The sequence below is a fragment of the Hemitrygon akajei genome, chromosome 17, assembly GCF_048418815.1.
Source record: "Hemitrygon akajei chromosome 17, sHemAka1.3, whole genome shotgun sequence".
NCBI lineage: Eukaryota > Metazoa > Chordata > Chondrichthyes > Myliobatiformes > Dasyatidae > Hemitrygon > Hemitrygon akajei.
In genome coordinates, this window is record NC_133140.1 from 36,166,582 (window position 1) to 36,192,909 (window position 26,328).

The following is a 26,328-nucleotide window of genomic DNA, read 5'->3' on the forward strand; positions in this document are numbered from 1 at the left end:
CATGTAACTGTCCAAATTTCTCTTAAATGTTGAAATTGAACCTGCAACCACCATAAGCCAGGAAATTACAGGCCGGTAAGCTTGACATCTGCAGTGGGAAAGTTATTGGAAGGTATTCTAAGGGACTGGATATATGATTATTTGGATAGACATAGACATGGGTTGAGGGTGAAAGGTGAAAAGTTCAAGGGAACTTCTTCACTCAGAGGGTGGTGAGAATGTGGAATGAGCTGCCAGCGCAAGTGGTGCATGCGAGCTTGATTTCAATGTTTAACAGATGTTTGGATAGGTGCATTCAATGTAGGGGTATAGTCCTGGTGCAGGACAATGGGAGTAGGTAGTTAAAGTGGTTCAGCACTGACTAGATGGGCCATAGGGCCTGTTTCTGAGCTGCACTTTTCTATGATTATGACACTGATTATGCAGCTCGTTCCACACACTCACCACCCTTGGAGTGGAAAAAGTTCCCTCTCATGTTCCTCTAAACATTTCACCTTTCTCCTTTAACCCGTGACCTCTAGTTGTGGAATCACCCAGTTTCAGTGGAAAAAGCCTGCTTGCGTTTACCCTATTTATACCCTTCATAATTTTGTATACCTCTATCAAATATCTCCTCAATCTTCTACGTTCTAGGGAATGAAGTTCTAACCTGTTCAACCTTTCCCTATAAATCAGGTCCTCATTTCCCAGCAGCATCTTTGTAAATTTTCTCTGTACTCTTTCAACCTCGTTTACATCTTTCCTGAAGGTAGGTGACCAAAGCAGCACTCAATACTCCAAATTAGGCCACACCAATGTCTTATACAATTTCAAATTAAAATCCCAACTCCTGCACTCAATACATTGATTTTTGGCAAAAGTTTTCTTTATGACCCTTTCTACCTATGACACCACTTCCACAGAATTATGGGTCTGTATTCCCAGATCCCTCTGTTCTACTGCACTCCTCAGTGCCCTACCATTCACTGTGCAAGCCCTACCCTGGTTAGTCCTCCCAAAGTCTGCATTAAATTCTATATGCTATTTTTCAGCCCATTTTTCCAGCTGTTTCAGATTCTGCTGCAAGCTTTGATAGTCATACTTGCAGTCTGCTACACCCCAAATCTTGGTGTCATCAGCAAATTTGCTGATGCAGTTTAACACACTATTATCTGTATCGTTGATATAGATGACAAACAGCAATTGACCCAGAACTGATCCCTGCAGCACACCATTAGTCACAGGCCTCCAGTCAAAGAGGTAATCACCTACTATCTGTCTCTGGCTCTCCCGCAAAGCTAATGTATAATCAAATTTACTACCTCATCCTGAATGCCAAGCGACTGAGCCTTCTTGATCAACAAGTGGGATCTTGTCAAAGACCTTGCTAAAGTCCATGTAGGCAACATCCACTGCCTTGCCTTCAACTTTCCTGGTAACTTCCTTGAAAAACTCTAAGATTGTTTAGACATGACCAACCATGCACAAAGTTATGTTGATTATCCCTAATCAGTCTCTCTCTTAAAAAAAACTTGTATCCAATCCCTCACAACACCTTCCAATAACTTTCCCACTACAGATGTCAGGCTCACTGGCCTATAATTTCATGGTTTATTCTTATAGCCTTTCTTAAACAGCAGAACAACATTAGCTATCTTCCAGTTCTCCAGCACCTTACCCATGGCAAACAATGTTTTAAATATCTCTGTTAAAATACCCCTGCAATTTCTGCACCAGCTTCTCACATGGTCTAAGGGAACACCTTGTCAGGTCCTAGGTATTTATCCACCCTGATTTGCCTTAAGACAGCAAACACCTCCTCCTCCGTAATCTGGAAAAGGTCCATGACCTTGCTGTTGCTTTGCTTCACTTCAATAGACTGTCCAACTCCCAAGTAAATATAGATATGAAAAATCCATCATCAAGAAGATCTCTCCCATCTCATTCATAGATTACCACTCTCATCTTCCAGAGAACCAATTTTGTCCCTTGCTATCCTATTGCTCTTAATATATCTGTAGAAGCCCTTAGGATTCTCCTTCACCTTGTCTGCGAGAGCAACCTCATGCCGCCTTCTAGCCCTCCTGGTTTTCTCCTTAAGTGTTCTCTTGCATTTTATATACTCTTCAAGTACTTTATTTGTTCCTACTTGCCTAAACCTGCTATGTACCTCTTTTTCCTTAGCCACTGCCTCAATATCTCTTGAAAACCAAGGTTCCCTAAATCTTTTACCTTTGCATTTTATTCTGACAGGAACACACAAACTCTGCACACTCAAAATTTCATTTTGAAAGCCTCCCGCTTACCAAGTACACCTTTGCCAGAAAACCGCCTGTCCCAATCCACATTTGCCAGATTCTTTCTCGTGGCATCAAAATTGGCCATTCTTCAATTTTAGAATTTCAACCTGAGAACATGACCTATCCTTTTCCATAGTTACTTTGAAACTAATGGCATTATGGTCTCTAGATGCAAAGTGTTCCTCTACACAAACTTCTGTCACCTGCTCTGTCTAGTTGGGACTTTAACGTAGTGATTAAGGAAACTTTCCTGAATGCATTTGACCAACTCTTTCCATCCAGCCCATTTACAGTATCAATATTCTACATATTCCCAATCAATATGTGGAAAGTTAAAATCACCTATCACAAACTTATGTTTCTCACAACAGTTTGTGATCTCCCTACAAATTTGTTCTTCTGGATCCTGCAGAATGTTGGGTGGTCTATAATATAATGCCATTAATGTATCATAACTTTCTTATTCTTCAGTTCTACCCATAAAATCTCTCTAGATGATCTTTCCAGTCTGTTCTATCTGAATACTGTCCTGACATTTTCCCTGATCGATAACACTACCCTTTAATCCTTCTTGCTCTGTCTTGTCTGAGAACAACAGAAGCTGGAACATTGAGCAGCCAGTCCTGCCCCTCCTGCAGCCAAGTGTCACAATGGTACAATTCCATGTGCTAAGCATGCACTAAGCTCGCGGCTTTTCCTATAAATCTCCTTGCATTGAAATATACTCAGCTCAGAACATTAATCCCACCATGCTTAACCTTTTGATTCCTGACTTTGTATGTAGGCTTAACAATATCCCAACATCTTTCTCTATAACCACTCTGCTTTCTGTACTGGCAATCTGGTTCCCAACCTCCTACAACTCCAGTTAAACCGCCGCCCCCCCCCCCCCCCCATTCAGCACTAGTAAACATTCCCACTACAATATTAGTCCCTCTCCAGTTCAGGTGCAACCTGTCCCATCTGTATAGGTCCCACCTTTCCAAGAAGAGAGCCCAATGATCCATAAGTCTGAAGTACCATCTCCTTAGCCACCTGTTTAACTCTATGATTTTCCTGTTTCTGGCCTCACTAGCACTTAACACAGGTAGCAATCGTGAGATCACAACCCTAGAGGTCCTAACCTTTAACTTGGCACCTAACTCCTTGAGCTCCTTTTGCAGGACCTCATTACTCCTCTTATCTTTGTTATTGGTACTGATGCGAACCAGGGCTGCTCACCCTCCTCCTTAAGAATGCTGTGGACTTGATCCAAGATGTCCCTAACCTTGGCACCCAGAAGGTGACATACCATTCAGGAATCTTGTTCTCATCCACAGAACTTTCTTTCTCTTCCCTTAACCAATGAATCTTCTTTCACAACAGCTCTGCTCTTTTCCCTCCTTCCCTACTGAGCCAAAGAGGCAGGCTCAGTGCCAGAGACCTGACCACTGTGGTTTTCATCTGCTAGGCCATTCTCCCAAAAATATCCAAAGTGAGATACCTGTTGTTGAAGGGAATGACAACAGAGGTACTCTACACTGGCTGCCTATCCCACCTTACTCCTTTCAACAGTCTCCCAATTACCTGTGTTCTGTACCTTTGATGTGACTACTTCCCTGTATATCCTGTCAGTCAACCTCTCCTTACTGCACAGAGTACAGGAAAGGTATGTTTCTATTAGAAGGAAAGATAAGAGAACCTTGGATGTCCAGAGAGGTGATGAATTTAGTCAAGAAGGAAAAGGAAAGGTATGTAAAGCTGCAGAAGTTAGGATCAAATAAACCCCATGAGGAGTATAAAGAAGCCTGAAGGGAATTAGGAAAACCAGGAGGTGCCGTGAAAAGTCCTTGGCAAGTTGGATTAAAGTGAATCCCAAGGCACTCTATACAAACATGAGGAGCAAGAGGATAACTAGGAAGAAGGTGGAACCACTCAAGGATAAGCAAGGTACATTTGCTTGAATGTGGAGAATATGAGTGAGGTACTTAATGAGTACTTTGCTTCAGTATTTACCAAGGAAAAGGACGTGGAGAACATTGAGTGTTGAGTGTACACAGTAAATATGTGAGAAATTTAGAGATCAAGGAGGAGGAAGTGTTGGGTCTCCTAAAAAGTGTTAAGGTGGATAAGTTGCCATGGCTTGATGGGATTTACCCCAGATTAAGAAGGAGGCAGGAGATGAGATTGCTGGTCTTGACCAGTATCTTTGTGTTGTCACTAACCATAGGCAAGGTCTTGGAGGTCTGGCAAGTGGCTAATATTGTACCTCTATTTAACAAGGGAACCAGAGAAAATTCTTGGAACTATAGACTAGTGAGTCTCATGTCTATTCTAGGGAAACTGCTGGAGAATGTTCTTGGGGGTAGGATATATGAGCATTTGGAAACCCATGGCCTAATTGAGAAGAACCAGCATGGCTTTGTGAGGGGCATGTCATGTTTTTTGATTGAATTTTTTGACAAGGTGACGAGAGAGATTGATGAGAGTAAGGAAGAGGATATTGTCAACCTGGATTTTAGTAAGACATTTGACAAAGTCCCTCATGGGAGGCTAATCCAGCAGATTAAGATGCATCGGGGTCCATGGCAAGTTGGCTGTTTGGATTCAGAATTGGCTTGCTCATAAAAGACATAGGGTAGAGGTTATAGGGACATTCGCTAGAGGTCTGTAATTAGTGTTCTGCAGCAATCTGTACTGAGACCTCTACTATTTGTGATAGATATAAATGACCTGGATGGGTGGGTTAGTAAGTCTGGAGATAATACCAAGATTGGTGGAGTTGTGGATAGTGTAGAAAACTGGCAAAGAATGAAGCACAATATTGATCAGTTGCATATATAGATAGAGAAATGGCAGGTGGAATTTAACTCAGATAAATGTGAGCTGTTGCACCTTGGTAGGGTAAATGCAAGGTGACAGTACTCTGTTAAGGGCAAGATGTTTAACAGTGTTTCTGATCCAAGTTCATAGTTTCTTGAAAGGGGCTGCACAACTCAATAAGAAGGCTGATGGAATGCTTGCTTTCATTAATTGAGGCATTGAGTTCAAAAGTCAAGAGGTTGTGTTGCAAGTTTGTAAAACTCTGGTTTGGCCACATCTGGAATGTGGCCTTTTGAAAGCAAGACTTTTTATAAGCCTATCCATTGAGTTACTCATGGCAGTTCACCGGAGGCTTTGTTCTTTAGGGGTAAATATCAGGGTTGAAGAGGCTTCTTTGGAGACTTTCAACTTGGGTTGAGTGCTTATCGGTCAGTGGAAAATGGAGAGTAATGCTGATTATTTGAGACCAATTTATCTTGTTTCCTTAGTGATTTTGACATTTTAAATACTGGCAGTATCTAAAAGCTGCTGGGATTGCCATTTAAAAAGAAAACAAAATGAGTGCAATACACAGTGCTACATTTCTACCAACATTCGATGCATAGGCAGTTATTAGTAAGTTATGAGACAAAAACATTGTCAATTTCAGTGGTCTCCAAGATGCCTTCCAATGTTGCTTTGCTCACTCCTGTTTGATATTCAGACCTTTTGTGTTAAACAACAGCGAAGTATCAACTAGACCTGAATTGATATCCATAGTGATACGCCTTCCAACAAAGGCCACCAGATAACTCAGGATCAGGAGTAACATATTTTAACGACTTGTCAAATACAGTGCATTAGCTTGGGTAAATAATAATTCTGGTATTAACCAACCACGATGTTGCCAGTGATCCTTGGTTATATGTTAGTTATATTAACTACACTATCATTTGAAGATCAGTTAACTATTACTAATTTTAGTTGTGTACAGATCTTTTCATTGTATTATTAGGACTAAGATTGTTCATTTTTAAACTGTGTTGCTTTCTTAAATAGAGCTGGAATCCTCTTTGATTAACGTTTCGAATTTTAAAATGAAAAAGCCTGTGGAAAAGAAATCTCAAACCAAGACTAAAGTGCAATCTAACAGGTATACAAAGTACTTACACATAACTCCTGATATTGACTTTTATAGAATTTCTCTAAAAGACATTTCCTCAAGGCAGTATATGTTGTTTTCTACAAAAAAAAATTGAATCAGGGAAGGCACCAAAAGGGGCAATTAGGTCCATTGAGATGCATGCTAATAATCACAGTCTAATAATCCCTCAATCTCCTATCCTTTCCTTGTAGGTATATGTTCTATGTGAATTATTTTCTCTCAAATGCCTATCTAATTTTCTTTCTTCATCTCTTCAAATTTACGTTCTTGGCCCTTGAACCGTCTACCGCTGGAAACAGTTCTCTGTTCACCCCTTCTGAATCTATCATGATCTTGTATACTTGTATGAAATTTCTTTTAGCTTTTTTTTGACAGTTTCTCCAGTCTAATTGTATCTCCTTGTAGATACAATTCCTATTTCTTTGAATTATTTACATAAATCTTTTCTCAACATCCCTTCCCCCCCCACTGTAGAACTTTTTAGATCTTGAGTTTGGTGACCAGAGTTTGAAACAGTACCTCAGTTGTGGCTCAGCCTGCTCTGTATAAAGGTTAGACATAACAGGACTTGTTTTGTACTCTCTGCTTCTATCCTACAAACTTGACTGTTTGCTCAACGTATTTTGCAACTTTCAGGAGTTTTTACACATATTTATCCTGCTAACCCTTTGAAACTATAGTTTAAGCAATATTGTCTTGTTTTAATATTTCATCCAAAATGTATCTAACACCTCTACCAGCTTATGTTTGCCATCTTGAAGTTTGTTCACCTTGCCTGTAACTTTTATTTCATCTGTAAATCAAGCAATTCTTTGTATACACCCACACCAAAGTACTGATCACTGGAGATCACCATCCCCTCATCTGAAAAAGAGCTCATTGCTGCAGCACTACCAGAGTTTTATCTGTGTTGCCAGTGACCCTTGCATTCCAGTGTTTTGTGTGGGTCTTGTGATATGCCTTTTGAAAATCAATATGGGTGACGTCTGTTTTCTCTTCATTAACCTTATCTGTTATAAAAAAAATCACTGATTAGTCAGATTTAGATTTATTTATTTATTCATCACATGGACATTGAAACTTACTGTGAAATGCGTCATTTGTGTTAACAGTCAATTTAACCTAAGGATGTGCTGGGGGCATTCCAGAGCCAACATAGCATGTCCACACTGTTTTGCAGCAACAAAACAACAACAGGGAAACAAGCCCTTTTCCTCCTTCCTAACTACCCATTCACTCATGCGTACAGACAATCTTACAACCCCAGGACAGTGTGCATCTGGGTTTCAAGCCTCTAGTGGACTCATGGACTTGCAGATAGTGGGCCTCCGATTTCCCAAGGTGATTTGGAGATCCAATGCTTTGGCCATTGGGACTTGGCTTCTGGACTTCTGATTGACCTTCGGATTCGATCTTTGGTAGCAACCACAGTACTCTCCAGTGATGGGACCCCAAACATTAGTCCTCTCTCTGGACTTGCCAATGACAGGACTCTGAACTCCAGACCTCCAATTCCAGACTTATCAACTCACGTACCTAAAGGGGAGGCCCTTGTTTCTCCTGCCGCACCAAAATCAAACACATTTTGTCTTTAATAAATCTGTTCTGGATCTTCTTTATCAAGTATCTTTTATTCTTTCCATCTGATAATTGTTTCTAAAACCTTTGCCCCACTGGTTTTAAACTAATTGGCTTTTAGTTTCCAGATTTGTCCTTGGGTCGCTTTGAAACAGGTGTGTTACATTCATCATTTCCAGTCAACCCTTTGACACCTCCCTTGCATCCACAATGGATCGGAAGATGATGACAAGCATTTATCCAATCAGTAGCCCTGCTTGCTTCAGCAACTTACAATGCATCACATCCACACCATGGCATATTTACTTAAGCACAAGCCCCTTTAATTTTCACCTCTAATATTTTCTTTACTATCTCCACTGAGATTTTGGCAACATCCTTATTATAAAAATATAAGGTGTTAGTATTTCATTCTTCCTTTAGTTCACTACCTTAACATTGACCTGGGCCCAGTCTTTTTAATTTATTTATTGAGATACAGCATGGAATAGATCCTTCCAGCCCTTCGAGCTGACGGCCCAGCAACCACCTGATTTAAATTTAGTCTAATCATGGGACAATTTACAATGACCAATTAACCTACCAACTGGTACATCTTTGGACTGAGGGAGGAAACCTACCCGGTCACAGGGAGAGTGTACAAAATCCTTGCATATGGCAGTGGGAATTGAACCTGGGTCACTGCTACGGTAAAGCATCTCACATTTAATATTGATGTGTCTTTTTTTTAAAGAAATCTGAGTTCTCTTTTACTTCAATCATTTTCTCATATAGTTAACTTTTTTTATGAATTGCTTCTCAGCTTCATTTGTATTTTTCATGTGAAATATACCATACCCTAATTTTGTCTAGGGAACTCTTGATTAGGGTTCCTCTTTCCTTTTCCCTTTAGGAATATACCTATGCTATACCCAAAATATTTCTTTTCCAAGGCTCTATTATTTATTGTGCATATTTTACTCTTATTAGTCCTCTTTGCCATCCGATTCCTAAATGGGCATTGAACCCGTGAACACTACCTCACTTTTTTAATATATATTATTTCTGTTTTTTGCATGATTTTTAATCTATTCAATATACATATTCTGTAGTTTACTTATTTGTTATTATTATTATCTTTTTTCTTCTATAATTATGTATTGCATTGAACTGCTGTTGCTAAGTTAACAAATTTCATAACACATGCGGGTGGAAATAAACCTGATTCTGATTCCTCCTGTGGGCTGAAGTGCCTGTACTGTTCTATATTCAAAATGTATCACCATGCACTTAGCAGGATAAAGTTCTATCTGCTATTGCTCTGGCTATCTTGCTAAAAAATATGCATGGTCCTGTATCTTTTGACTCCTCCTTGCTAGCATAGATATTCCTGATTTTCATGTCATTTGAAAACTTGCCTCCAAAGTTCATATCCAAATTGTTAACATATATAATAAATAGTCTTAGCACTAATCTCTGTTATACACTACCAATCACAATAATAAAAAAATCCTCCATTATCATCCTTTGCTGTATCTATCCAATGTGATCTAACTTTTTTGACCTATTTCCCATGTAAGCCTTATGGGAAATGTTCATGTAGACAACATTAACCACAATACATTTTGTGACTTCTTTGAAAAATTGAATGAATTTGTTAGAATATGTCCTCTAACAAATCATCTCTTACCTCATTGAAATTAGTTCTTCAATTTAGAAGTTGTACTTTAAGTTCTACTTGGTTCTCTTCACTTGTAAAGCAATGTTATTCCCCTGAGGGCACATGACCTGCCACATACCGTGCAATGAGGTTCAGTGATGCTTCATTTCTCATTGGGTCAAGGTGTTTAAGTTATACTGATTTATACATATGGGATATTTAAAGGATGTTAGGTCAGGTATACTAGAAACCCCAAGGAACCAGCCCCTACTAACCTCCATGGATGAGTACAGAGCAAAATTACGGGGAATTGTACTCAGTCTTGCACACTCAAACTGAGCTATTAAATGGATTTCAGACCAACTGGTGTTTATAGGCTGGTTAAATGTATATACAAATGATCGTCACAATGTATTGTTTTAAATGATTGCTTTGCTTCATTGATAGTGACAGCTTTAATTTAAGTTCGCCAGCAAAGGATACAGTAGAACAGAATTTGCCTGCCAACCGTAAGCTCCAAACGAAACTCGATAATACAACAGGTATTACTGGGCTGGTTGAGATCACCAGTTTTTTTCCTCAAATATTTGATTACAAGATGCTTTGCTTCTCTCATGCATATTTGTATTCTTAGACATTGTTGATGCCCTTTTCAGTTTATTGTATTCTGATCCTGGACTTTACAACTAACAGTAAAGCCAATGGCTTAGTATAGCACAGGCTTAAACACAAGCAGGTTAAATTATGTTGTTGCATAAATTTTACTTGTCATATTTATTTTGCATACTAAGTCTATTCCACTCCCCCATTACCTTTTAGCTAGTGTGGATGAAAAGGACATTTGTTGAACGTGAGATTTCTGCTTGGATGAACTAAGATTACTGCTTCGGTATCTCTGTCCTGTGTCTTTTCTTGAAAAGAAGGACAAGTACAGATTAGCTATGTGGCTTTTTTTAAAAACTAGACATGCCAGTCAGGGAAACGCCAATATCCATCTAGTTTGTATTTTACCATCTTGTTATTTCTATAAGGAAATTCAATTGTATTTATACAACAGTCAAAACAACAGTCTTTGGGATAATGATTACAAAAATTTTGAAGTGAATAGAAATAATCATGAAATTTTATGTGGTGAAATATATTTTTTGATTCTAGAATCTCAAGAAAATGGAAAAGTTGAACCGAGTGAAAAGAGCTTAAGACCTCCAGACATCTCAACAATAGTTGGGTAAGTCACTCAGTCAGATCAAATTGGTACCAATTTTACATGATAGCTGTAGAAATTATCTTATGGCAAATAACTGCTGAAAATCTGTCTAAACTGGACAGATGGATGGACTTTTTTCTTCCTGCCTGCGCTGTGTAGTTTTATAGTGAGGATCGGTCCGTGTGGACCAATTCCACTCTTTAGGCTGGGTGACATTCCACAGTGGCATAACAAGCTGTGGCTACTGTGGCAACCGCAAGGCTGTGGCTTGAGTGTCAAGAGTTTTCCTTCTCTACAGACTGCTTGGCAAGGCTAATGAGTCCCATCTTCCCAGCTTTTGAATTGGAGTTGTCCTTCTGGGCTGGTTGCCAACCAAGTCTGATGAGCCCAGCCTGCCTGCCCAGTTATACTGCTGGATGCTCAGTTGTGCCATGACATAACAAACTCAGAACGGGGACGCCACATGAAGGTGTTGCTGTGGGCACAGCAGTGTAGGAGAGGCCATGAGCGAGTGACCTCCTGCATCGCAAGCTAAACTGGTCCTGTGGTGATCACTACCCCTGGAAAGGAAAGCCTATGGGAGAATCCCAGCCCAGGACTCACCCGAGAGTACTGTACACTAGAGTAAGGAAAATTACCTATTGACTGAAATTATATGTTTATAGACTTTTGACTTGGTCTTGAGATGTGTTATAGTGGAATGAAACTATTGAAGTAACAACTTTTAACCAAGCCTCAAACAAAGCTTGTTCAATGATGACAGTTCAGAGTCGGAATCAGGCTTAATATTACCGGCATACGTTGTGAAATTTGTTATTGTATGGCAGCAGTATATTGCAATACAGAAAAACTGTAAATTCAGTAAGAAATACATATTGGATCATTGAGTACGTGCCTTTAGCAATGATGGTAGCAATGAGAAGAGGGCATTCCTGTGTGATGAGGGTCCTTAATGATGGATGCTAATTTTTTGAGGATTCACTCTTTGAAGGTGTCCTGGATGTCCCATGATAAGAGCTGATTGAGTTCACAACTTTCTGCAGATTATTTTGATCCTGTGCTGTGCCCTCCCCCCATACCAGATGGTGATGCAGCCAGTTACAATGCTCTCCATGGTACACCTGTAAAAAGTTGCGAGTGTCTTTGTTGATGTACAGTACCAAGTCTCCTCAAACTCCTAATTAAATATAGCCTCTGTCATGCCTTCTTTGTAACTGCATCAATATGTCTCAGAGATGTTGACTCCCGGGAACCTGAAATTACTCACCCTTTCCACTTCTGATCCTTCAATGAGAACTGGTGTACGTTCCCTGGTCTTGCCCTTCCTGAAGTCCACAAGCAATTCTTTTGGTCTTACTGATATTGAGTGTGATATTGTTGCTTCTGTACGCCTAGTTGTGTCATCAGCAAATATATAGATGGCATTTGAGCTGTGCCCACTCCCACAGTCATGGATGTAGAGAGAGTAGAGCAGTGGGCTTAGCATACATCTTTGAGGTGCGCCAGTGTTGATGATCAGTGAGGTGGAGATGTTATTTCTTTCAAAGGTAATTAATGTCAAATTGGTTTACTTCTGATCTGAAAAATAAATTAAATGTAAACTTTGCACTGTTTTGAAGTTTTGGGTCAATTTTTCTGCAATTAATGGCTATTCCCGGTTGCTTTGTAATGATGGAGGAGCTGTTTATTAGTAATTGTCCTTCAATTGGGTTTCATGCTGGCCACTTCAAGTGAGAGGCCGGTCAAGCTTCAGGTTACTTTCTTGTTAAAAGCAAAAGTTTCTTTCACTCTGGAAACAGATTTTTACGACTATATAACAGATTCATGCTTGTACTTAGGTATTCATTTTAAGATTTTAAGAACTGAATTCAAATTCTCAAACTCTTGTTAGGAATTGAACTAGGTTATTGGTCTAGACCTTTGGGTTACTAATCCAGCAAACACTGTACTGCCTAGCATAGAAACATAGAAAATAGGTGCAGGAGTAGGTGCCCAAACTTTTGCATGCCACTGTAGTTTTGACAAGTGATCTCATATAAGTACTGAACTGAAGTTAATGAAAAATAGAATAGCTCTGTATAAAGTGAAAAATGAAGACCTTAATCGTGTATTGAAAGTAGATTCGTCAGCGTTGGAATGAACATACGCTGTAATAGCTGATCATGAAACAAGCAAAGATCTATCACGACAAACTGAAATTGAAGGTAATTGTGAATATTCAGCAGGCTGATTGTGGAATTTTTTTTTAAAAAAGAGCATTAATTTTTTAAAGATTTGTGATGATAAAGCATCTACTTATCATGAAGTAGTAGAGAAATTCATTGGCGAGCTTGCCAAGATTGTTGCTGTCGAAAATCTGGCATGCTGAATAGCTGTATCAGTACTTATATGTGAGGAACAAGAATAAGGCAAAGACTGCTTACTGGTAGCACATAAATTCGGTTACGACAGCAATCCCATGCTTTCTCATTATATATTCTGAAATCTTCTGCCCCCAGCATTTCATGTAAAGGGTACTCAACCTGAACAATGTTGGAACATTGTGAATGAAATCAGAAAATGGCTGCTTTCTAGAATGATGCTAGCAGTAATTTATTAGAGTGAACATTTTCTACTGCAGAGTTTACCAAGCAAAACAAAAAGACAGGTTGTTGTTCCTTCCATGCTCCTGTGAAGAGAGTGATCATTATCATCAAAGTGAAAGTTATGTTTCAGTTCAATTAGCAAGAAAGCAAAGCAACTCATCAATATACTATTCCCTGGGGAGGATAATGGAGGGAAGGTTTTGGGTTTTCTAGAAGAAATGTATGGGCTCTCTGGAAGAATTAGGTCTTAGAAACATAGAAAATAGGTGCAGGAGTAGGCCATTCGGCCCTTCGAGCCTGCACTGCCATTCAGTATGATCATGGCTGATCATCCAACTCAGAACCCTGTACCTGCTTTCTCTCCATACCCCCTGATCCCTTTAGCCACAAGGGCCATATCTAACTTCCTCTTAAATATAGCCAATGAACCGACCTCAACTGTTTCCTGTGGCAGAGAATTCCACAGATTCACCACTCTCTGTGTGAAGAAGTTTTTCCTCATCTCGGTCCTAAAAGGCTTCCCTTTTATCCTTAAACTGTGACCCCTCGTACTGGACTTCCCCAACATCGGAAACAATCTTCCTGCATCTAGCCTGTCCAATCCCTTTAGAATTTTATACGTTTCAATAAGATCCCCCTTCAATCTTCTAAATTCCAGCAACTATAAGCCTAGTCGATCCAGTCTTTCTTCATATGAAAGTCCTGCCATCCCAGGAATCAATCTGGTGAACCTTCTTTGTACTCCCTCTATGGCAAGAATGTCTTTCCTCAGATTAGGGGACCAAAACTGCACACAATACTCTAGGTGCGGTCTCACCAAGGCCTTGTACAACTGCAGTAGAACCTCCCTGCTCCTGTACTCAAATCCTTTTGCTATGAATGCCAACATACCATTTGCCTTTTTCACCACCTGCTGTACCTGCATGCCCACCTTCAATGACTGGTGTACAATGACACCCAGGTCTCGTTGCACCTCCCCTTTTCCTAATCGGCCACCGTTCAGATAATAATCTGTTTTCCTGTTCTTGCAACCAAAGTGGATAAGCTCACATTTATCCACATTAAATTGCATCTGCCATGAATTTGCCCACTCACCTAACCTATCCAAGTCACCCTGCATCCTCTTAGCATCCTCCTCATAGCTAACACCGCCGCCTAGCTTCGTGTCATCCGCAAACTTGGAGATGTTGCATTTAATTCCCTCATCTAAATCATTAATATATATTGTAAACACCTGGGGTCCCAGCACTGAGCCTTGCGGTACCCTACTAGTCACTACCTGCCATTCTGAAAAGGTCCCGTTTACTCCCACTCTTTGCTTCCTGTCTGCAAACCAATTCGCTATCCACATCAATACCATACCCCCAATACCGTGTGCTTTAAGTTTGCACACTAATCTCCTGTGTGGGACCTTGTCAAAAACCTTTTGAAAATCCAAATATACCACATCCACTGGTTCTCCCCTATCCACTCTACTAGTTACATCTTCAAAAAATTCTATAAAATTCGTCAGACATGATTTTCCTTTCACAAATCCATGCTGACTTTGTCCGATGATTTCACCTCTTTCCAAATGTGCTGTTATCACATCTTTGATAACCGACTCTAGCATTTTCCCCACCACCGATGTCAGACTAACCGGTCTATAATTCCCCGCTTTTCTCTCCCTTTTTTAAAAAGTGGGGTTACATTAGCCACCCTTCAATCCTCAGGAACTAATCCAGAATCTAAAGAGTTTTGAAAAATTATCACTAATGCATCCACTATTTCTTGGGCTACTTCCTTAAGCACTCTGGGATGCAGACCATCTGGCCCTGGGGATTTATCTGCCTTTAATCCCTTCAATTTACCTACAACACTTCCCTACTAACATGTATTTCCGTTAGTTCCTCCATCTCACTAGACCCTCGGTTCCCTACTATTTCCGGGAGGTTATTTATGTCCTCCTTAGTGAAGACAGAACCAAAGTAGTTATTCAATTGGTCTGCCGTGTCCTTGTTCCCTATGATCAATTCACCTATTTCTGACTGTAAGGGACCTACATTTGTCTTGACCAATCTTTTTCTTTTCACATATCTACAAAAGCTTTTACAGTCAGTTTTTATGTTCCCTGCCAGCTTTCTCTCTCAATCTTTTTTCGCTTTCCTAATTAAGCCCTTTGTCCTCCTCTGCTGGTCTTTGAATTTCTCCCAGTCCTCAGGTGTGCTGCTTTTTTTTGCTAATTTATGTGTTTCTTCTTTGGACTTGATACTATCCCTAATTTCCCTTGTCAGTCACGGGTGCACTACCTTCCCTGGTTTATTCTTTTGCCAAACTGGGATGAACAATTGTTGTAGTTCATCCATGCGATCTTTAAATGCTTGCCATTGCATATCCACCGTCAACCCTTTAAGTATCATTTGCCAGTCTATTTTAGCTAATTCACCTTCAAAGTTACCCTCCTTTAAGTTCAGAACCTTTGTTTCTGAATTAACTATGTCACTCTCCATCTTAATGAAGAATTCTACCATATTATGGTCACTCTTACCCAAGGGGCTTCGCACGACAAGATTGCTAACTAACCCTTCCTCATTGCTCAATACCCAATCTAGAATGGCCTGCTCTCTAGTTGGTTCCTGGACATGTTGGTTCTGAAAACCATCCCGCATACATTCCAAGAAATCCTCTTCCTCAGCACCCTTAGCAATTTGGTTCACCCAATCTATATGTAGATTGAAGTCACCCATTATAACTACTGTTCCTTTATTGCACGCATTTCTAATTTCCTGTTTAATGCCATCCCCAACCTCACCACTACTGTTAGGTGGCCTGTACACAACTCCCACCAGCATTTTCTGCCCCTTAGTGTTATGCAGCTCTACCCAAATCGATTCCACATCCTCAAGGCTAATGTTCTTCCTTTCTATTGCGTTAATCTCCTCTCTAACCAGCAATGCTACCCCACCTCCTTTTCTTTTCCTGTCTATCCCTCCTGAATATTGAATATCCCTGGATGTTGAGCTCCCATCCTTGGTCACCCTGGAGCCATGTCTCTGTGATCTCAACTATATCATATTCATTAATAACTATCTGCACATTCAATTCATCCACCTTTTTACGAATGCTCCTCGCATTGACACACAAAGCCTTCAGGCTTGTTTTTACAACACTCTTAGCCCTTATACAATTATGTTGAAAAGTGTCCCTTTTTGCTTTTTGCCCTGGATTTGCCTGCCTGTTACTTTTACTTTTCACCTTACTACTTTTTGCTTCTACCCTCATTTTACACCCCTCTGTCTCTCTGCACTTGTTCCCATTACCCTGCCACATTAGTTTAAAGCCTCCTGAACAGCAGTAGCAAATGCTCCCCCTAGGACATTGGTTCCAGTCCAGCCCAGGTGCAGACCGTCCTGTTTATACCGGTCTCACCTCCCCCAGAACTGTTTCCAATGCCCCAGAAATTTGAATCCCTCCCCCTTGCACCATTTTTCAAGCCACATATTCACCTGAAATATCCTCCTATTTCTACTCTGACTAGCACGTGGCACTGGTAATAATCCAGAGATTATTACCTTTGTGGTCCTACTTTTTAGTTTCTCTCCTAACTCCCTAAATTCACCTTGTAGGACCTCATCCTGTTTTTTACCTATATCGTTGGTACCTATGTGCACCACGACCACTGGCTGTTCACCCTCCCACTCCAGAATGTCCTGCAGCCGCTCAGAAACATCCTTGACCCTTGCACCAGGGAGGCAACATACCATCCTGGAGTCTCGTTTGCGGCCACAGAAACGCCTATCTATTTCCCTTACAATCGAATCCCTTATCACTATAGCTCTCCCACTCCTTTTCCTTCCCTCCTGTGCCGCAGAGCCACCCATGGTGCCATGAACTCGGCTGCTGCTGCCTTCCCCTGATGAGACATCTTCCCCAACAGTATCCAAAACAGTATATTAGTTTAGGAGGGAGATGACCTCAGGGGACTCCTGCACTACCTGCCTACTGCTACGCTGTCTAGTGGCCAGCCCTTCCCTTTCTGCCTGTGTAGCCTTTACCTGCGGTGTGGCCAACTCACTGAACGTGCTATTCACGACTTTCTCAGCATCGCGGATGCTCCAGTATGAATCCAATCGCAGCTCCAGATACTCAATGTGGTCTGCCAGAAGCTGCAGCTGGACACACTTCCTGCACACATCGTCGTCAGGGACACTGGAAGTATCCCTGATTTCCCACATGCTGCAGGATGAACAAACCACGGGGCCGATTTCAGCTGCCATGACCTACCCAATACTTGCCTCAACTTTTGAAACTTTCTCCTTTTAAAGGAACTTACCCGGCCTTACCTCACTTGGACTGAAGCTCATCCTCCGCCTCTGCTCACCAAAGCCTCTCGAGACAAAGCCTTCCTACTCTGTCTCCCACTACTCCGTTGCCCACTCCGCCTAACTGTTCTCTTTAAATACTCCCGCTGCCTCACAGTCTGATTTACACGCGCTTGCGCAGTCATGCCCCTGTTAAACTGCCGAAGAAACTGTCTTCAGTGAGGTCACCTTCTAAACCAAACAGACACCAATTTTCTCCTGAAGAAGGTGAATACACCTAAGGGCAAAAGTGTTTAGAATAAGTATATTATGTTGTTACACACCTTAGAACAGTAAGCTTGTTAAGTTTGGTATAAAGGTCATCATACATAGATAGATGATCAGTGTTAGAAATATAGAGAGGATGTACAGTTCCAGGTTTGGAAAGACAGAATGAGTCCGCTGGATGAGAGTGAATAAGGCGTGCGTGTGAAGGATTATGACATAAAGAATAAGTACTCTTTTATTTATTTTACAGAGATGTTTGAAGAGCCAGATTTGTGGTTAAATAAAGTTGCAAGGTTTATCGGAAATAGATATTTCCAACTAATTTCATTAGTGGAAAGGGAACAGGCTAAGAATCTTATAAGCACCATGAAGTTCTACTGATTAAACGTAGATGGAGTTTGAATTTATTAGGAACTAAAAGGAAAGGATCTTGAACTTCAGAAGAAAAAAGAATTAAAAATATTCTAGAATTTTGCAGCAGAGATACTTTTCTGACTCAGTAATTGTAACGTTTTTTTTTAACCAAGATAGATTTGAATAAGGGTGATTAGAATATAATCAGAATGGGTTATTAGAATATATATTCAGGACTTTCATTTTAATATTCCACAAGCAGCAAATGAAGATCCATTCTAATTGTCATGATAACAGAATAAGGCAAATAAAAACATGAAGCTGGAGCATAAAAATGGCATACGATGGGGCATTTGTACCAATTAACAGATTTATGAGCTATTATCAGTGCTATAGTAGCAGTATGCCATAGTAAATTGTAAGAGTTTACTTTCATAATCATTCTCCTTTAGAGAAAAAAGCATTGGAGATGGATTATATTAAAAATAGTTTCCTGGAGGAAGGGGATAATTTTATTGGGATTATACAGACCCCCTCTGTTTTATGAAAACTTCTCAAGACTAAGAAATAAAACATACTATCTTCCTGAAATCCCAATAATTTAATTCCTACAAGAAATTGTATAAATATATCAATTGTACAAGGTAGCAGTTTGCATCAAGGATGACGTTAACAAACCTAATAGTTCATTTAGGCACAGAATGTAACATGTACCTAACCATATGAAATGTACTTACTGATGGTGTCTTGAACAAAGAAATATTTTAAAATAATTCTAATAGCTGTATTTATTACAGATTAATCAGTTCTGATTTTGAAGAATCCACCACGAAACCAATTCTTTGCAGAAGACCTAAAAAACGCAAAGTCATAAATGAAGATGACTTTGAAGAGGGAGTGCACAACTATTTGGAACAGAATAAAGGTATTTGTTTAAAATTGCCCTGGGCTTTATTCCCTTAAGCATTCTTGATTTTTTTTATACTTTAGAGCTTGGAGGATCTGCAGTCCCACCAAATCAGAATTAAATGTTGACATAGAGGATATTAATTGGGAAGTTTAACATGAGCAAAGCACATCCTGCTACTTTGCTCTTTGGTTTAATATGAATAACAGCAATGTATAACAACAAATATTTTTAGGTGTGTTGGATTTAAATTTTTTTTAATCATCAGATTTAGAACATTTGGAAACGTGTATGCCATTGTTGGAAATGATCAGATTCTCCATGACGATAAATTGAGTTTGGGGCTGTGAATTAAATTGTTTCTGAATATGCATGTTGCTTCAATTCTGAATGCATTCAGTGATGTTACATTAAGTTCTTAAATATCATTTTCTGGGCGATTAAGATTTTGAATGACATTTGATTGGGCCTTGTAAGTATTTAGGAACAACTGGATTTTTGGGATTGGTTCTTTGGTGGCAAACCCAACATTTATTGCCTGTCCCAAAATGCCCTTGAGAAGTAGTCAGCCACTGTCTTGAGTTACTGCAGTCCTTCTGGTGAAGATATTGTCACAGTGCTGTTAAGCAAGGAGTTAGAGATTTAGTTGTCAAAAGATGATGCAGGATACCCAGACTCTAGCCTGTTTTTGTAACTATGACTTCAAGTGACTGGTCCAGTTTTTGGGTTTAGGTTTATTGGTGAGTAGCACTGAGAAACCATATAGATATTGCTAGGTCTTTCCAAGTATTTTTAACCCAGTTTTGTTGTGTGGGTATTGCTGCCAGAGCAAGCATTTAGTTTCTTATTCCCTTTGTGGGGCAGCACCTGGAACTTTTGTTATCTCTCTGGTGCATGAAAATCCACACTGCAGTTGACTAGGAATTGCAGGATTTGGATTTCACAATAATTTAGGAACAATGACATTTGCAGTTTAATTAGTCTCCATATTTGAGGAAGAAAACATACTAAGCAGGCTCACTAGATCAAATGTGTGGAGCCTCTACACAGAGTTTAAAAGAATTAAAGATGATTTTATTGAAAAAGATTTTTGGATGTTGGGGAGGGGTTGAAAAGATGGATGAAGAGAAAGTATTCCCCTAATGGAAATCTCTAGATACAGAAGAATTTATTCTGTGGGTTCGGACATTTTTGGAATTCTGTATCCCGAAGAGGTATATATGTGGAGTCATTGAACAGAATAAAGGTGAAGAATGAAAACTACTTGAAATGCAGGGGAATCAAGGAGTATGGAGAGAATGAAGGATGTAAATATGGAGGGCAATATTGACTGAAACACCATGTCAGTAAATTGTGAAGCAGGCTTGAGGGATCAATTGGCTTAATCTTCCTGTTTCTTATCATTTTAAGGTAGGAAGGTGTGTGATTTAGAATGGAACAGCAGTTAACTGTTTTCTCCTCCACCCTACTCTTGCAGAAGTCTGGAAAGAAGCTGTAGTGCATTTTGTAGGTGGTGCACACTGTAATTATTGCCTGACTGATAGGATGAAATAATATCTAGGATGTTTAGTTGAGTACCAGTCAAATGAACTACTTTATAATGGTGTTTCTGAAGCAGTATTGACCCAGGTAAATGGAAAACTTTCCATCTGAATCTTGTACCATACAGAGGATGAAAAAAACTTTTAGGAGTTGGTAGATGGTCACCTGCCATATATATTGCATCCACCAAGGTACTTTTTCAGCCTTTTCACCCTTTTTCAGATTAGTAATTGGCCTGATCCAATTATGGTTCTGGTTCATGATGTAAGATTTGGTGGTATGATTAATTGATCCAAACGGGTAAAAGAAGGACAATTGGCTCTTATTTTCTTTCTTTGGAATTTGTAAGTCATTCTGTTTAGTTCAGTGTGTGGTGATCTAGAATAAAAATAGTAAATTTACAGTGTGTTCCTGGGTGACCATGAGCACGAGGCCCATTTTATCTTCAATTGCTCAGACCAGCTAATAATCCTTCTTTTGGTGTGTTTGAAATATATCTGGTAAATCCAGTCTTAATTACTTAACTGAATACTATCCACAAGAACTGATGCAGAAAGAAATGTTTGATCTACTACTACATGTTCCATAGTTTTCTTGCTATTATTTCAATTTTTTTTTCCCTTCCAAGAACCTGAAGAAAATGAAATTGAAAGATCCGGACCATTTGAGAAGACTGCAGGGTTGACTGATATTTCAGGAATGGTTGGGTAATAAACATACAATTGCATCTTTTTTGCATTTATTTTCTTGAAAATTTGTCCTTTGTATAGCACTTTTTTCGAAATGATTTTGGAATTTTCCATAACAATATGCATTTTGGTATGAAAGCTATAACCCCGTGGAATCCATTATGCATACATACAAGGGGACACTGCTATAAGAAGTTATGGAAGATGCTGCTTTAATGGAATTCTGTATTTCTTATCCTTCTGTTGGGCTTAAGGGAATAAAGTAGAAAGAAAATGGGGTAGTATCAGCTTTGCATCTATACTCTGCCTTTCAAAATTAATTGGTTATGATGTGTATTTAATCTTTAAGTAAGGTTTGAATAATATTGTAAATATATTGTTTGATTAAGCATTCCAGTTCATTCAAATAATTCATGATGTGTTATAATTAAAAGTGCGTAAATGGCATACATCATTACCCCACTACATCATACATGCGCACCTTCCTTAAGGTAAAAATGAAACTACGACACTTCATTCCTCGCTCTATGGCAACAAGTAAGTTTTAAACAGACCCGAGGTGATTACCTGCCTGCTGAAGTGCAGCAAGAAATAATTGAGTAAATAAACTGTGCATCATGTGCCTTTTCGGGAGTTTGAAAAAAGGCAGAGAATGGACAAATTGATGGGTTCATTAAAAGTGAGTACCGGGTGATGATAATTATAAATAAGAAAAAAGGCAGAAATGGCTGGCTACATCAGAAAGGTATTGCAAATTATTGTCCAGATGTTAACTTGATATTGTATACTAAGCAAATTGAGCTGTATTTTGAAGCAAATTAAACAGCCAATGAAATCGAGTGACAGTCTTACTGAGTGCATTGGGTGGAAAAGCATCGTGTTTGCTTAGAAGTTTAACTGCTCCAACCAAACCAGCCAAAATGAGCTTTGCTGATATCTTGAAAGTAACGCGGAAGCATTTAGAATTGAAACAGTTAATTGCAGATGCTTTAGCTTTCATACAAGGAATCAAAAGGGAGTCCATTTCAGCATATGTGTCTGAACTGGAGAAGTTGGCTGAGCATTGACAGTTCAGTGATGGACGATATACTGAGAGATTGAATAGTGTGTAAAATCTTACAAAAAAGCATTCAAAAATGACTCATAAGTGAAACACAACTCACATTTAAAAGAGCAGCTGAAATTGCTGTATCAATGGAAACAACAAACAGATGCAATTGAGTTGCAGTCAGGAATGAAACTGAGGAATGAAAGGGGTATTGTACAATGTACTATAGGTTTAAAGATGCAACTTGCAGAAAATGCAACAAAGTAGGACACATACAAAGAGCATGTTGGGCAGACAAAGTAAATGGACTGCACGGGGAAGAGATGAAGATAAAATGTCAAGTTGCAGTTTCAAAAAGAGCTCTAATCTGTGTGCTGTTGATGAAAAATCTGATAATGATGGGAGTGAGGCAGGACCGGATAGCCTTGTGTTTTAAAATTTGAAAACTAACAAGAGATGGGCGATAATAGCCTACACCAGAAGTAAAGAACAAATCAAGTAAAATGGAATTAGACACTGGCTTGGCTGTTTCAGTCATTGCACAAAATGAACAGCATTTCAAAGATTTCAATGCACTGAAGTCTGCAGGTATCCAGCTATACTGGATATCTTGTACTGGAGAAAAGATAACTTCTGTAGGAATGACATTCGTAACAGTGAAATACAACAAGCAACAGGCCACGTTGGGCTTGTATATGGTTAAAAATAAAAGGGCCAGCATTGCGGGTTAATGATTGGCTGAGACAACTACATCTTGATTGGAGATCAATCCAGTATTTGCATGTCATTTCCCCTGCAGTAGAGTCAACTGAAAGCGAATTAAGAAAGGTACTGGATGATACCACAGTAGTGTTCAAGGATCACATTGGGAAAAGTCAAACATACCAAGAATAAAATAGTGGTAATTGAAAATGCCACACCCAAGTCTTGCAAAGCCATTCCAGTTCCTTACACTATCCAAAGCTAAATAACCAATGAGTTAGCTTGCATGGAGGCTGAAGGAATACTTTCCAAGATGGAGTGGAGTCCATGAGCAATGCCAATGGTCCCCATCGCAAGAAGAATGGGTTTGTCAGGATCTGTGGTGATTTTAAGGTTGCCTTCAACCTAATAGTGAAAGTAGATCAATACTTTTTGCCCAGGATTGAGGATATCTTTGCAAATCTTTCTAGAGGAAAGCACTTCAGCAAAGTGGACTTAGCCGAGGCTTACCTACGGATGGAGATGGAAGCAGAGTCCAAAGTGTTTATCACTGTAAACATTCACAAAATGCTTTAAAGCTATTATAGGTTTATTTTTGGAGTAGCATCTGCACCTGCACTCTGGCAGAAAGCTATCAGCCAGGTTCTGCAAGGCTGTCCAGGCACTCAGTGTTACCTGGATGAATTCATTGTTACATCATTGAACATCTTCAAAATCTCAAGACAGTGCTAAAAAGATTAGAAGATTATGGGCTCAGAGCACGATGCAACAATTATGAATTATTTAAACCAGGTATCACTTACCGTGGTCACACCATTGAGACATAAGGATTACACAAGTGTGCTGAGAAAATTCAAGTAGTGGTGGATACCCCAAGGCCAAAGGACGTGTCACAGTTGCGGTCCTTTTTAGCATTTGTCAATCATAACAGATACCTGCCAAACCTGGCCCCTGGAACTCATTATTACTGATCAGGAACAAATGGTGATGGGCAAAGCAGTGTGAGATGGCTTTCCCAAAGGTAAAGGAAATGGTGACATCAGACACTGTACTACACATGATGAACCACATTGTGCAAATGAAGCTTGTATATAACGCCTTGCCTTATGGTATAGGTGCAGTAATGGCATATGTTATGAGTGATGGAAGTGAATGCCTCATAGCTTTTCTACCACATTCCTTAGCGCTGCAGAGAAAGATTACGTGCAGATTGATAAAGAGGCCTTGAGTCTGGTTTGGGGTGAAAAACGTTTTAACTAGTACTTGTATGGGAAAGTGTTCACCCTCATTACTGATCATATCAACCACTAGTGTCCTTTTTCAATTCACAGAAGGGTGTTCCTCTAACAGCAACAGCATGAATGCAGTCACGGACTCTGTTTCTTGGAGGACACAATTACAGGATTGAGTTCCAGAGGATGACTAATCATGAAGATGCTGATGGATTGTTCTATTTACCCTTGGAAAGGAAATAATTGAAACATTTACAAAAGAGGACACTCCTCTTGGCAATCCCCAATTCAAATTGAAAGTCTCCCTATTATGGCAGGAATGATCCAAAGGGAAACCAGAAAAGATCTCACACTGTCTGAGGTCTACATGGTCACCCAAAGTGGCTGGGATGTGCAGCAGAAGTCCGAGTTCCCCCATTTTTACTTGCTCTTGACGAGTCGCCTTGTGTGGGGATTGAGAGTTGTCATACCATCCAAGCTGAGAGATGGAAGAGTTACATGCCAGTCATCTGGGCATGGTTAAAATGAAAGTGTTGGTTCAAAGTTTTGTCTAGTGGCCTGGGATAGATCAGCAGATCGAGCAGCTTGTCATGCATTGTTTGGGATGCCAACATGTCCAGAGGATGGCAAGAACAGCGCAGAGTATTAACCTGGCAAAGTATTCATGAAGATTTTGATAGTGGTGGATGCAGCTGCAAAGTGGCCAGTAATGTTACCAATAGCCTCCACTACAGTCTCACACACTGTTGATGTATTGAAAAGCCTTGAATGAATGAAATAAGACATACTACATCTACATCATACCACCTAGCAACAAATGGCTTGGTGGAAAGGTTTGTCCAGAGTCTAAAGAACACTCTTCAAGCAATGTCAGCAGAACACACTACACTGACACCAAATCAGAAGCTTGCAATTTCCTCCTTGCAAATCACAATGCAATAAACTGCACAACCAACAATTCAACAGCTATGCTTTACTGGGATGTCCCTTGCAATTACTCTTGGATCTCCTCAAACCCAGTCTGAGGAGAAGTATGCAGGACAAACAGCTGAGACAATTTGAAGGCTCCTCAAACAAAGTGGTTCAACGTTTCCCTCGTGGACAAATTGTCTTGGTGAAGGACAACAGAGTTGATCAAAGTGGGTTCTTGCAAAGATTAAGAACGGAACTGGCCCACGGTCCTACACAGTGGAGATTGCATCTTACATAATGATGGAAGATGATACATCGATCAGTTGAGAGCAGCGTCAATTATTAGAGAAGAAAGGTGGCCAGAGCTGTCAGAATCACTTCCTGTCATCCCAGAGTCAACTCCTACAACCAACATGGACAATGTTTTACAGCCTCATATCTGACCTGAAAGCAGAGTGATCTTCTTGTCAGGAACGACATTACCCCACGAGAGTAAGAAAGCCTCCATAGCGATGATATCTTTTGGCCTGAATAGGACAACTTAAAATTTACTATGCTGTGGATGTCTATATATTTGTTGTATTATATATCATTGTGTGTGTGTGTGAGATATTTCAGGGAGGAGTGTGTATGTAATATTCCAGTAATGTTGAGTAATATTGTAAAATATATTTGATTAAACATTATTGTTCATTTAATTAATTCATTATGTGATATATGGAAAAGAACGTGAATGGTATACATCATTATACCACTATGTCATATGAGCGCGCCTCACTTACAGTAAAAATGAAACTAAGACATATTATTAATTGGCTCCATGTTTTTATTTCAATTGGTTTTATGTTTTGGAGTTACAAAACATAAGTTTGAACCTGATCACAAATTATTGCTACATCTTAAGCTGTCTGTAGCTGATCTTAGAACAAAATGAAAGCTTCATTCTCTATATCACAGTTTATTTTTTTCCCGTTAGAAGGCTAAATATTAAGTGTTTGAAATTATTTTACATTGAGCGCATCATAGCTGATTCTATCTTGAATTCAATAAGTGTATGGTGATCATGGCATAAAATAATTGTAATGGAATAGCTTATGATAGGCACTTAACACAAAGATATAATCTAACTACAAAGCTTTG

The 26,328-nt window shown here is 39.6% G+C and overlaps 1 protein-coding gene across 5 annotated transcripts in view; it reads left to right on the top strand.

The window, feature by feature from the left end:
- Nucleotides 1–26,328, top strand: part of cenpt (centromere protein T) — a 62,400-nt gene that overhangs the window by 15,168 nt on the left and 20,904 nt on the right. For all 5 annotated transcript variants that reach the window (XM_073069903.1, XM_073069900.1, XM_073069904.1 and 2 more), the window contains exons 6-10: nt 6,120–6,213; nt 9,890–9,984; nt 10,598–10,670; nt 18,954–19,081; nt 21,234–21,312. In XM_073069903.1, coding sequence (XP_072926004.1) covers nt 6,120–6,213; nt 9,890–9,984; nt 10,598–10,670; nt 18,954–19,081; nt 21,234–21,312 — 469 coding nt within the window. The remainder of the gene's footprint in view (nt 1–6,119; nt 6,214–9,889; nt 9,985–10,597; nt 10,671–18,953; nt 19,082–21,233; nt 21,313–26,328) is intronic.